This window comes from Cupressus sempervirens, chromosome 10, assembly GCF_028749045.1.
Source record: "Cupressus sempervirens isolate cs-2001-9-10 chromosome 10, ASM2874904v1, whole genome shotgun sequence".
Classification (NCBI taxonomy): Eukaryota; Viridiplantae; Streptophyta; class Pinopsida; order Cupressales; family Cupressaceae; genus Cupressus; species Cupressus sempervirens.
Window position 1 is genome coordinate 498628932 of NC_143127.1, and position 14667 is coordinate 498643598.

General features: G+C 36.9%; 1 protein-coding gene across 4 annotated transcripts in view; it reads right to left on the bottom strand.

The window, feature by feature from the left end:
• The window catches only part of LOC149534844 (RNA pseudouridine synthase 2, chloroplastic-like), a 266975-nt gene that overhangs the window by 210992 nt on the left and 41316 nt on the right, over nt 1–14667 (bottom strand). For 3 of the 4 annotated variants that reach the window (XM_089804521.1, XM_089804525.1, XM_089804523.1), the window contains exon 2: nt 12801–12944. The exons of the other annotated variant lie outside the window; for it this stretch is intronic. In XM_089804521.1, coding sequence (XP_089660647.1) covers nt 12801–12944 — 144 coding nt within the window. The remainder of the gene's footprint in view (nt 1–12800; nt 12945–14667) is intronic. 4 annotated transcript variants of the gene reach the window in all.

A 14667-nucleotide genomic window follows, 5' to 3' on the forward strand; every position in this document is an offset into this window, starting at 1 on the left:
AATCAATTCCCATTATATCTTGATTGTAGGCTTGGCACTTTCTTAACTTGATTAATTCTTTAAAATAGCTTTCAGCCACTTATGAGATGTGCCAACTTGGAACTAATTTTATTTTTCAAAAATAGCTCCGTTGTTATCTTTGACACAAATCATATCACAAACCAAATTTGTTCAGTTTACAATATTTGTAGAGTTGTAGGGCAAGATTGAATTTCAGCTAAAGTCATAAGGCACGTGTTCTTGTAGAAATCTAGAAAATATAAACATTCTTCTCTATGACAAATAATCCATCCATTCATTTAGGTATTCACTGCTATGTTGCAGAGGTGAACAATACATTTGAAAAGTATATTAGCCAATGAAACATATAATATTTGCTAATTGTTGTTCTCTATAGTGCCAAAGCATTTTGGAGTGCAATCCTCCGTGTGGCTGTTAGGTTCTTATCTGACTTCAATCTTATGTATGGGAGTGTCATTTCCAACAGTTGCTTTCATTGATTGACGTTGAAAGATCTTTGGTTAGTTCTGTTTCAGAACAACGAAATCTTGATAGCTCTGGGAAGAAGCAAAACAGAAGAATTGAAAAATTTGGCAGTCGCACAACCGATAATCATGATGGTAGTGTTGGTGGTTGTGAATGTACTGGCATTGTAGAGACAAAATTTGGCTGTGAGAAAGCAATTGCTTACAATGTAACTGATTCCCTAAACACTAGTTGTAATCTAGAGGATGTATATATGGTGGACGACAGGAAAGAGGCATCTAAAATATATGATAGGTCTGTGAACTTGATGGTAAATGGAAAGCAGCCTATCGAAAACTTTTGAATACGTGGGCCGGAAGTGTCATCTTAATCTTAGGCTCATTACTCTTAAATTCGATCCACATTCTCTTTAGGCTTTTTATTTTGGTAGTGATCTTCATATCTCTAAAAATGATGATGATCCTACTCTTCATCGATTTTAACTAATCAAGAGTTATCCGATTATTACTCTTTCATACATTTGTTAGTGCTTGCTCGATTACTCTGTCACTAATCTCTCCAAATCGCTGGTCTTCTTTGAATGTAATCCTCCATGCCAGTGCAATGCTTTCAAAGATGCCTCTTCATTCCTTCTGAGTTTGTAGGCTGGCTATATAAAATGTGTTGATCGGATCCTCATGAATTCTGACCGCTAATGGCCTCATGCCACTTGGTAATTACGTTGTTTTTATTATCTCCAGTTGATTCAATAAGACTTCCCAATTGTTCATCATATATTTCAGATGGCTCTGGTGTGTGTACTGTCATTCATTCATTTATTTGATAATGATTGGTGATTTTGATTTCCTTTTCTCAAAAAACCGGTTGTGGACCCAGTGGGGCGCTGAAATCTTTGTTGTAGGATGGAGTAGCAAGTCTGAAGCTTTGTACTGTTACAAGTTTTCAGTATCTATTTTATATCAGACTTTTGCTCTTATTCCCAAGGGTTTGAATCTGCTCTGATACCATGTTGAGTAGCATGGATCATTTTCTGCAAATGTACTAACATGGCCAGTGTAATTGATATGTTCCAAATGCAGATCATCATTTAATCAATATATTAAAAATGATAATTTGTATAATATGTATGTATGTATGTATGTATATATATCTGATACTATAATATATGTATAATTTATATAACATGAATAAGTATATATAGGAAATGATGATTTACCAATAACAACAATGTATCTCAGATCAAATTAATCCGACTGAAGCTACAACTTCAACAAAGATAAATTCACTTCACATTAATTCACTGCATACGACGAAGAACAAGGAACATAAGGTAGATGTCAACTCCCAAAACCCCTCAGCAAAATGGAATTGTTGAAAGGAGTAACAGGTCTATCATTGACTGTGCAATAACTCTGATGTTGCATAAAGATGTTGTTCAAAGCTTTTGGAGTCTACACACTAAACAAGGTACAACTGAAGAAAGGCACAAGCAAGACACGCTATGAATTGTGGTATGGTAGACCACACCATGTAAGATATTTCAAAGCGTTTGGAAGTAGATATTACATAAATAGAGATGACTACTCAGGAAAGTTTGACTCTAGAGGTGATGAAGGAATATCAAGTGTCAACACGAGAACTGACTAGATGATAGAAAGTGCTACCATGAGGATTGATGAATATTCTAAACAGAATGATGAATCAAGTAAAGATAAAGAAGAAGACTACCATGCATTTGTCTATATTCAAACAGTCGAATAGAATACTATAAAAGAACTGATGGAAGAATAGGAGATTGCACAAAAACTAGTCCAAGCAGTTGAAGCAGATCCGAGCGCAAAACCGGTGTTACCAAATTATGTCAAGTTAAACCACTCCCCAAATCAAATCATTGGTGATAAGAATGTTGGTGTATTGAAAAGAAGAGAGGCAAGAGAAAGTACTTGTTTGCCATCTCAATTTGAGCCTAAGACAGCAAAGGATGAATTGTCTAATATTCCTGCTCTTATCTGACAAGGAATTTAAAATTTGACTAGTGACAATTTAACAAACAGTTAGTGTCCAGCCTAGTATGAAAGCTCTGATACTACTATTTTAGTCTCCAAGGTAATGACATTATCAAATGCTAGATTCAAATGTGGAAAAGCAAATTCATGAAACACGCTGATTTTTATTAATCATTTCATAGTCATTCATGTTCATACATTCCAACCCCAAGAAGATGCACGCACTAATTAATGAACAGATGCAGTCTCTTATTCAACGAAATGTAATAATTAAGAAAGAAGAACCTAGAACTGCAAGTAATGACCCTTGCTCTATTGTAGACGCAGAACAATAGATGATGCTTGTATCTTATGTAAATTGTACCATGAACTAAATGCAGACCCTTCAATGAAAGCGCTCACCTGCCATTCCAAACGCTGCCACTGTTATGGTCTTTTTCTGAACTATGGCAGCCTCACAATGAGCACGCAGCCACTGTCCTGAACTGGAGTGACATGAATGGAGGGAAGGTTAGTAGGAGCTACAACCGGTATTGGCTTGCCGCATCCACCCACTGCTATAGCACATGCGGTGTCGACTGCACACCATTTCCAAACAAGAGCAGCCATGTGAATATGGATAGACTACCTTACTGCTGTGATGGTATTCCACATTAAAGGCTGGAAGGTAGACCCGACTCTCTCTGGTCTGTAAAGACGTGAGTCTATTTTGATTAGATTCCAACACCCACACTACAGTCTGTATATGCCAACTGCACTGAACTGGTCTTCATTCTGCCTGAGCCCAATTTCTATCACTTGCTTCCCTTCTTTTTCCAATAACATGAACTGTTAATCCCACTGCTCTATCTTAGTTGATACCACTAAACCTCAATATTACTTCACTGCCGAATGCAAAAGAAGGGACTGAACAACAAACTCTGATTCTCATACCTGAAGCTGATTGCAACGTACAGGAGTTATTGGGGCTACATCCAACATCTCCACTATCCCAAGGGTTTTCGTCCTCGAGATTTAACCAGTCACAATTAATCAACTTGTTTATATTTTATTTGTATTATATCTCATCGTGATAATTCCAAAGCAGATGCTTGCTTTGATAACCTCAAAGTGAGCAAAGATGCAAATAACTAAGCAATGTGGGATAAAAGCTTGTTTTGTCTTTTAGTCACTTAAGTCATTGTTGTCATAAAGTGACTTCAAATGATAAAGTACTTTATAAAATAAAGTGACATAACCTTAGGAGTTCCCACTTAGATATCTCCCCAAACAAAACCAAATAGATCCCAGTGACTAGATGGCATCCTCAAAACAAATGTCATTAGCCTATCTGGATGGAAAGATAGACCAACAAGGCACCATTAGCTCTAGCGCGGGGAAGGGGACATTACAGTCCTCCCTTACTGAGATTGCTTGCCCTCAAGTAATCTCAATGCCAGATGTTGCAGAATGGACTCCCATTCTCAAGTGACATCTTCATATGGCAAATCCTTCTAGCGAATCAGATATTCCTTGATGGATCTATTACGCAACTTCTTTTCTCTGACCTCTATCACCTCTGCTGGAACTAATACTAGCTTCCCTTCCTCATCAAGTGGAGGCAATCCAATGGAGGGTACTACATGTTGACCAATCGCTTTCTTGAGGCAAGAAACGTGGAAAATGTTATGAATTTTGTTATCATCTAGCAAGTCTAGCTCATAAGCGACTTCCCCAATCCTTCAAGTAATGCGATAGGGACCAAAAAATTAAGGCTAAAGTTTTTGAGACCAACTCTTCTTCAAGGAACTCTGCCTGTAAGGTTGGAGACGAAGTTAAACCATGTCACCCAATTCAAAACTCTGCTCTGTCTGACAACGATCAGCGTACATCTTCTGTTGAATCAAAGCCTGTAAAATGTTCTCCCGAAGAGATCTGAGAATATCCTGATGATCCTGTATCCAATCCCCAGCTAGTGGTGCTTTATTGTCTTGCAATGCCAGGTCTACGAACTTCAAAGGCTCACTGCCATAGAGAGCTCGAAATGGAGTCATCTGGATGGACATGTGGTAGGAGTTATAGCAATACTCCCCAAAATATAGCCACTTAACCCAAGCTTTTTGTCATTAGTAAATATTGTGTAGCCAACGAGTAAATTAGCATATAGTAGTTAATTGTTATGTAGCCGACAACCCCTTCAGGAAGGTTCTTCCGAAAGTATATGTACACCATGTGAGATCATTGTAATCATCATTGAAAGCATTATGTAATCTCTTTGCCATATTTGAATAATAACAGGAGTATTGTTGTTACATGTTCTTGTTTATTGTTTGTATGCATTAATCTATTTACCCCATATGGTAAACATTTGGCTCTATTGCCTAATGGACCTGGAACGAAGGCAATGAAGTAATATTGAGGTTGGATTGTAATTTTTTTTAGTCTTTTGAAAATAAACAGCTAGAAGTTTCTTCAATGTCAAGGGCCTTTTGGGCATCTCGGAGACTTCTAAAAGTCCCCCAACAGAGTCCCATCTAAAGGAGATATCCTCTACATCAAAACACTTATGGGTGTCCCAAAGACTTCCAAAAGTCCCCCAAGTTCATCCCCTTTGAAGGAGACGTCCCTTATTGGCTAAAAACATAGGAAAAGTCTCAAAGATGGTGTGTAGCAGAGTTGGGGGGGCAGTGGAAAGATGTTTTTGAGGAGTACCCCTATCCCTGAAATGTCCCTGTCTCAAAAACTTTGAGATTTTGGCCAGAACATGTCCCCATGGAACACTGTATTAAAATCAATACTTTAAAACTTAGTTTTTATTCAAATCCCATGACATGGCCATCTCAAACTGAAAACTGATGGTGCGCATGTCATCCAATGATGTCTAAATATAGCAAGTGCATGATAATCCCCTCCAAAGAATTAGGGATCCTCCTTAAAAAATAGGAACTGCAACCAAAGCCCTCTCCTAAGGTCTCTTAATGTGCTCCAATCAACTCCCAGTCAATCCTTGAAAAATAGGAAGCTATCTCAAACTATCTAAACTGATTATTAAAACTCTCTACGAAGCTCCACAACCCCTGGTTGGGTTCCTCGACCACTTTGCTGACTTATGCGAACCCCTAATTACAATCCAACCTTTGTTGTAGTCAAAACTACCTAAGAGACAATACAATCACATCAGAAAAGGAGAAATCCTAAGAAACCTCAACTTAGAACAAACCCTGGTTCATTCCAAGGCATCAAAGAATGTCTAGGAGAAAATCATGAGGGCAATCAAGATGTATACATAACATCATAAGAGAATTAACTAACATCAACCCTCTAGGAAGCACTACAAGTTTTCTTCTTGTCTTTGATCATTTGTACCAAATAGTTGAGTAGGTTCTAGGGGTTTGATCAAAGGAGAACAATCATACTTTGGCAAGCTCCTATATTGACACCACCCTCTGCTAGAACAAGATGGTAATAGTTACATCAAAGCAAATAGATTACATGCATCAATTTTTGTAAAGATCATTTCCACACAGTTTAAATATGTGAGTACAATTTAAAGCCTCATGCACACCTCTAAATTTTGGAAGCACAAAACCAGCCCAGAATACCAAATGGGAAAATCACTGACAAAAAGATGTTTGTTTGATCTTGAAGAGTTCTAAAAGAATTGGTGAGTCAATTCGAAACATCAATCATAGAGTATCTACATCCCATTTGAGCTAGGTGGAGTCATTTTGAGTAATTCAAATTCTGCACATTTATATCAATTATATTAAGGATCGCAGATTTCCAGGACGTTACAAAACTATGGTTATATGCTTTCGTGTGCTGAATACAATTCTTTACCTTAGCATACTTGAAAAAGTCTTTTTTTTTTTCTTTACAACTAAAAGAACATATTTAAATTACATCAATAAGCTCCTCTCCTAGATATTATGTCTCATTTACTCCTAGATGAAATACTCGTATGGATATTGTCTCATTAAATATCTCCTCACATTCATGGTACCTAAAGGGAGCAAATATGGCTAAGTTTAATTGGCTGACTAGCATAGCAGCCTATGATTTCTAATTTCTTATTACTCAAATAACTCATACTTTTCACTTAGGGTAAACTAACCGTCTAAGTAAAATGGTATGTACATGACTTCACCCAGTGTAATCTTCTATTTTAATGTTATGTGCAAGCACCCACCATAATATCTAAAGATATTCATATTATCATGTTACATAGATGATGTTTTTACAAAATGTAGACCCTTTGTATGATAAACTCTCACTACCTCCCTTTGCATTCTTGGAAGATAATGAAGTTATAAGAGAAATAACATTACAGTTTATTCTTGTTGAACTAATTGTTCTATGATGATGACTAGTGAAAGAACGTGACATTCAAAAGACCATTTAAACCCCTTTTCTAGTATATAATGCTTTCTAGAGTTTATTTGGCACAAATTAATCAATGAATTAACTAACATGTTTTGGCATCTTTCAACCATGAGAAATGCGACGTTCCCTTGTCAAAAATCAAGGGCTTCTTGAAAACCATACCTTATTGCTATCTCATGTAGTGCCTCTCGTGTTTGCAGTTTGTACCTTGTTATATTTTGATCCAAGAGATACTTGTACTCATGTTATGTTTCACATTTGAGATGACCTGAGGGTCGAATGTTATACTTTGATTTCAGTATCATAGATGTTAGATTACTATGTTGTTCAGTTGATCATACTTGCATGATGATGTCATTTTGAGATGACAATATGTTTTATGATGATACATGGTTATTCGGTATTTGGACATGTCTCTGAGTTTGCTTTATGTTGGATTAAATGCTATGGTTATTTACTTCATTCTTGCTTGGTGATGCCTTATGCAAACGTGAGTGATGTAAATGGATTATTTCAGTATATTTGAATAAATGGTTAAATTAGGTATTTAATGCATTATTGCTTCGGCTATGTTATTATATGCAATTGCACTTGATCATGTGTTTTAGTGTGCAAGATTTATATCCCTAGCAGTGGCACATGGAGTTAGTGATTCAACTATTCATATTTTACCAATGTTGTCCCTCTATGGTCGACATATCTTATTTAAATGTTTAAATCAAACCTTCCGGTGATTTAATAAATCCGGACTCATCTGCATTATGTGACTAGACTTGTGAACGTGTCTGTGCATTTAGAGGTTCGCATTGTTGCAAAGGTTGTTGAGGAATTTCTGTGATTTTGGGTTTTCGAGCTTTACTTTTAACTTTTTTTAATTTATGGCAGCTTTGCCATAGATGAATTCCAATTACTTGGAATAGCCCATTTTCGTTTGGGTTGATTTGGGGTTTAACTAGGTTGGCTAGTTATTTACCCTAATCGATTATTCACTCAAAAAGTGAATAAGTATCAAAAGAAAAAATTAATTCCTCACTTCTCACTTTTGGAAATTACAAATTTGAGAGCTTTTTCCAAAATCCTCTTCTAGAGGATTGTGTTTATGTTCGTTGTGAGAGCTACGAGCATGGGATCTTCGTGAGATCAGTCTCATTGAATCTAGCTCGGGGAGACCTCGTTTTGCCACAATTTTAGGCAACCTCTGAAGATAATTATTTTATCTGGTTCATTTTCGTTTCTACCCCTTTTGCTGTCGGGTAGGGCTCTCCCATTTTTGTGTTTTAGCTCCATTTCTAGTTATGTTTCTGGTAGTTGTTTGTTAGAAGGCTGAGAACTAGAGTTCCCCTCCATTTCTATTTGTTGGTTATGCCTGGTTGATTGGGTTTGAACGCTTTCCTAGTTTTCGGGATGAGGATTTGGGGTTTTGCACCTTTATGCTGGTTGTTTTTGCATATAGTGTCCAACCCTGATTTTTATTGGATTTTCGTGGCTCTTGTGCCCTAAAGACCAAATGGGTTTTATTTTCAAAGTTTTCAAGTTTTGGGCTTTTTACCTCGATTTGTGTGCCGCCCAGTTTTCTCGGGTTTTCTTGGCATTAGGTTGGTCATGGACTTGGATTATCCATAGGATGCCAGTCAGACCATTGTTGCACTTGTATGTTGGATTGGGATGCATGTCACATCCATTCTCTCGAGTTGTTATTTGGTCAAGTGTTATATTTTGCTTGTGTTCTCATCCAGTCCTTGTGATAAGATCTTCATGATGGTGGTGCACCACACACGAGCACGTGCGCGTGCATTTGTCGAATGACTTGCGAGGCCCAATCTTCCGTGGTATTTCTGGGAGTAATGATCATTTGGGGTTGGGATGAAAATATGCATGCCTATGGGCACTCGTTGTTGGATGAGCATGGGTAGGGTAGGGTAGCACCATGGAGGGGGCTTCTATCTCGCAACCTGGTGACCATTGCCCAGAGGGTTGGCAAAGGAATTTTTAATCAAGTGATAACTAAATAAAATACTAGGTGGTAACAAAACTAAGATAATAAAAAGGATACAGTGCGAGAGCCTTCCATTGGGGAGTTGAGCCGCACAATACCGAGCTTGAGCTTTTTGATGCCAAGCGACTCTCCATGTTGTCAGCCCCTACATAGTAACCCATCGAGTGTCGGACCAAGACCTATAGTACTTGCATTGTCTCATGTTCTTGGTTTCAGTAATCATTACTGTCTGGCGTGTGTCAGCCATGGACATTTGTTTTATGTGTGTTTGTGGTTGGATCGTTATCTCCATCAGCATGGGGGGAGTGGACCTACAGGTTTCACGTGGTTGGGAGGCGTAGCTACCTATACCACTATTGGGGAACGATGTACAGAGACAGTCTATTGTTCCAGTGCGACGAGTGCTTGATGTTCAATTAGTATTTGGCTTATCCGGAGTATGTTTCCTTGTGATTTATGCTTTCTTTGGAATCTTGGGTATCATGTTTAGATGATGCTAGTTTATACGACGCATTCTTGTATTATGATGTTTAGCATATGTTTAGATGATGTGTTTAGATTAGTTGGAATATTTATTGCTTTACTTGTTAGCATGTTAGATTTCCTTGTTCTTATGATGTTACTAAGCTTTATTAGTGACGCCCTCATAAGACAACTCCGACTATCAAGTTGACAATTTGGGATGTTAAGCGCGAAGGATGGCTAAGGCCTTTGAGGTCTCATGATGCTATTATGGTTGGGAGGAACCGCACATGAGTTTTGTTATGTTCGTTTATTGCGATGCTGCTTTCAGTACTTTTCCTTTACTGCTATGTTTCAGATGGTTAAATGCAGTTTCCGTTTAAAGTTATTGTGTTCAAGTGTCTAAGCCTTGATTTGTGGATCCGATACTCCTCGGTGTGGAGGTTCTGACTTTCTGTTTATTCCTCTGTTGTCCTTGGAGTATTTCTTGCCTTTCCTAGGCGATAGTGTTCCAGCATTGGGTGATACTTATAAAGTATCGCATGCCCAGAGAAGAAGTATCGTGTGATACTGGAAAGTATCGCATGCCCATAGGAAAATTATCATGCGATACTTAAAAGTATCACACCCCCTTTGTGGAACCATCATACGATACCTATAAAGTATCGCATAGCCTTAGGAGAATCGCCTAGACCTTGAAAGTATTGTATGCCCATTGAAGAAATGTCATACAATACTAGAAAGTGCCGCACTGTGCTGCATGAAAGTGTAGCCTAGGTCCTTGGGAAAAACATGTTCGAGTGGACAACGAACACTTTTCAGATTGTCTGGAAGTTTTTGGGAGGTGTTTTGACTACCCTCTACGGTGTTCTTGCATCCCTTGGTTTTGGATTTTGAATTCGGAGTGTTTCAGATTCGAAATCATTTGCGTTCTTCCATGGGTTGTTTTTGGTCAGTAGTGGCGTTTGGAGATCTATTGGTGTTTGGATGTTTGTTAAGTCTTCCATTTCGATCTTTGTGATCCATGTATGGGAAATAATTTCATAATAGCATTGCAATTTGGGACCAATCATCTTTTCAAAGAAAGCAGTTTAAACGTTATGATTGACAGCCACTTAAATGAGACAAAATGAGCCCTATGTATTACTGTATTTTTTTTTTTAAATTAACTTAAATGGGAAAATAGAAATTAATAGAGCCCAAAGGGAGGGGGCTATAAAGGAAAGGTAAGCAACAACGTTAGAAATCCATCTTGTCATATTTGAATTCAAATTTTCAAATTGTGAACAGTCAAGGATGAAAACCCTTGTTAATGAAGTTCTAGAGGACAAAAACCCTCTTGTTTTTTATAGTGGATTTGAGGTGAGAAAAAGCCTTATATCCAAGTGGTGGAAATTTCATTCCAGAATTGCAATTGAACTTATTGTATCAACTATTTTCAGCTGGAGCCATTTAAGATGGCAATAAAATAAGCATTTGTCATTTTGTTGAATTTGTGCATGTGTCAACTCCTGCACCTATTTGTGGGGATAACTACAATTTATATCTCAATATTATATTTTCTATGTTGTTGTAATTGATAACATCAACTCACTGCTGTTACAAATCTTGGCCAGCCACACAATATTGAAGGATTTATTTGGCTACAATGCCTGCTAGGAGCTGATACAGAGCATCAACCAAAATGTTATTGTTAATGCATGTAAAGTCATTAGTGGCTGCAGCTTCACAAGCTTGGGAACTAAGGTCATATGTATCAACTGAATTGCACATATAGTTATTTTCCAAACTGCCATCTTTCCTCATGAGTCGACATCATTTACTGTTTGCATATTGAGCTGGAACGAACTTTGAAGGGTTTAATTTATAGTCAGAATCTGATTTGTTATTCTTGCTCAAGGGCGAATCTGGCATCTAATGCTAATTAATTATTGCTGGTTAAGGGTTTGATTCTGATTAATTTATTTAATGATCAAGGGTTTTAAGAAAATGCTACTCACTGTCATTTCTGATCAAATCTGAAGTTCATACTTCGAAGGCTTGTTTATCAATGCTAACTTGACTTGCAAATATTTGAAAGAAATTCTCAACAAAAATATTGGCACATGCTGTAGGGTAAAGTTTGAATTATTCTTGCATTCTATCTAGGTTTTCTATAAACGGAAAAGAGCAAAAAAAATTGCAGATTTTCCTAGGGTTCCTGATTGGGGACATTACAAGAAACTAGAAATTATATAGGGTTTTGTGCCAAGCTTTAAAAGAAAGACCATCTTTATCAGTTTATTTATGATTTTGAAGTTTGAACCCTTCTTGACTTCACTCTTGCTCACCAACATTACCCCAAGGGTGTTAAGATTCATTTTCTTATCATTAACAATGTCTATTGATCTCTGTATAAAATCCATCTGATTTAAGCAGTTAAAAATATCTAGTAAATTAATCTTGCTCTTTAAGTCAACATTTTAAAGCCTTTGTGATTCCGTGTTTTTTAAAGCTAGCTGAAAGTGAAAAAGAAGACATAATACATGTGTGATATTTTTTAACTTTCCATTTCTTAAAGCATTCAGTAAGTAGAAATGCAAACATGTTTCATCACCATATAAGAAGTTAACAAAATGATGACAGAACAGGAGCTTAACAATAAATAAATAAATGTGCTAAGATGCTAGCAAACATTGGAAAACAAAATAAACTAAACCTCAATCAAAGAAATCATGACTCTAAAACCCAAAAAATTGCAAAAAGATTTCCCATGAATGAAGTCCCATCAGGATAACACTATGAATTCAATGGTTGACCATGCTCACACAAAGAAAACAAAGACAGTATGAAAACAGATCCTGGTGACATTCAAGAAATTCCTTTTACAGCAAGAGAGTCTGAAAACCACGATACAGATTTTTATTTCTGAAAATGACAAGAAAAACTACATAAGTGCTCTGCGGAATCCGAATGCATATTGGGCAAGCCACAAATGAATGTTACAGTTAACCTACCATCTTCAATAAAAAAGCATTGAAGCAGTTCTATAATGAGAACATCCAATCTTTAGCATAAGACAGAAATATAATCATGGAAAATAAAAGATGATTCTCTAAGGAAAAACAGATTAATGAGTCAAAGCTGTATAATGTGGTTGATGTCCAATAGCTTTCATTTCATAACAGTATTCCATCTTAGAACCAATCCACGAGAAAAGCAAAAACCAAGCTTTTGTGGATATTAGCAATTACTGATAATCTGAAACAAATATAAACATGAGATATAAGGTGTGAATTGATGGAGCCCGCTGCATTCAAACTCTCACCAGGAAGGAATTAGAAACAATGTTAAAAACAAGCTTCGCTTATGATCCCAAGACAGTTCCAAACACAGGTGTACTTGAGAGTGGATGTCTCCATTTCTGATAGCAAAGTTGATTATAAAAGAAAGGTCCTCAATAAAAGAATCCATACAAATTTAATGGTCTATTAAGTATGGTGATTTACCATATGAGCTGGTTTGTTTATGACAATAACATGATCGTCTTCATATACAATATCCAGTGGAATATCCTCTGGGTCAGCTCTTAAAGGAGGCAAGGTAGAAACAGTGCAGTTAATAATATCCCCTGGCCGAATAACATGTGAAGCCTGATACATCATACAATAGTAAGCACACAAAAATGTTATAAGAACCTTCGATAATCCAATAGCTACTTATGATGCAGAAGAAAGGGTGTGCAATTCAACGCTTAAATCATATTGGTTGTTTGATTAAAGCCATAAACTTTCAAGATCCATCACTGAGACCTTCAAAACTGCTAACAAAACTATCCAAGTTATACAAGAACACATATTTAAACATAAAATGGTAAATTTCCTCCACTTGAATAACACATAAATCCTGATAATCATTCAAGAACAATCACCTCATTTTCATTATATCCTTCAATAATCTGATAGTTATTTACAGTGTAGAAGATTCAGTGTTCAGTTCTATGTCTATGTCATACTAGTTGCTTGATTAGAGAATTAGAATATTTGGTATCCATCTTGAGAAATATAAATAAAGTTATCCAAATTATGTTCAAATTGGGCCCATACAGTTAGACATCAAAATCCTATTGGCTAAATAGTTTGCAAGCCACTGTAACCACAGCTTATTAAATGGGAACTTTAGGCAACAATTTAGTGAGATAAATCTCTCCTCTCAGCAATATGAGAGGCTACAACAAAGTCCTAACTGGAATCAACAGAAGGATGGTTCAATGAAACAATACCTCTTGGATTTGAAGTTGATGATCAAATCGTAGATCTTAAATAATTTAAGCATGATGTGGAGAAGTTACCCATTCTTACTCCTACATGGTCGTCCAAAGAAAATAAATCCATTTCGGATAGATTCTAGTCTATTCTTGCTAATACCAACACTTGGATAAAAAGAAGGGGTTTCAAATGCATCAAAATAAAACCTAGCAAAGGTTTATATCATGCTGGTCCAATTGGTTTAAGGTCAGAAAAAAAAAGGTAAAGGTAAAGGTAAAGATGGGATGTCCTCATCTACTTTTGAACCTCTTGATCAAAGTTTTCCCAAGCTAAGGATTCAAGAGTACTTGAGGTAAAAGGGATTGAATCTCAATCAATTCAAGTTGACTCAAGTGACAATGAAGCAAGGAAATCAAAGGAGTCATCACCACTCGCTTCGTGTCCTCTTGAAGTTCTTGCTGCAACTTCTCTTCCGGATTCAGCTCAAGTATCAAATGAATCTCATGATTCACCTGTGGGTGTTGCTATGGATGCATTCTCTATTCAGCATCCATCTTTTCAAGATTCTGTGACTATTACACCCACATTGCTTGTGTCCTTAGTTGCACCTATAATAGAAACACGAGGAGATCAATATGATTTTAGAATGTTGTTGATACATACTCCTTGTCAATTCCTTCTACCATTGTTCTGTCTATGGCATTGTTTGATGTGACTTTAGCTTAGTTTGAGCAATTCATGGCTGAGGTCACACATAGCGGTCCTCCCCCTATGGCCATTTAGACTGAGACACCAACTATAGTTACTACTGTTATGCAGTGTAATATGCAAGGTAATCCAGAGTTAACTATGATGACTATTTCTTTACTCAATGCATCTTCTTTTAGCCTTCCTCCATGGTTAAGCACTATTACGCTAAAGAGAAAGAAAGAAGAAATCCCAGCTAAGGAATCTGACAGGCAAGTAACCAAGCCAAAGATTTCAAAGAATAAGAAAGCCAAAACAATTTCTCGAGTTGAGGTTGATGAGAATCATATCTGTTTACCGTACTGGATTAATTAAGCAACGCACACAAGAAATAGACACGAACACCGAACGGCAACAGCAG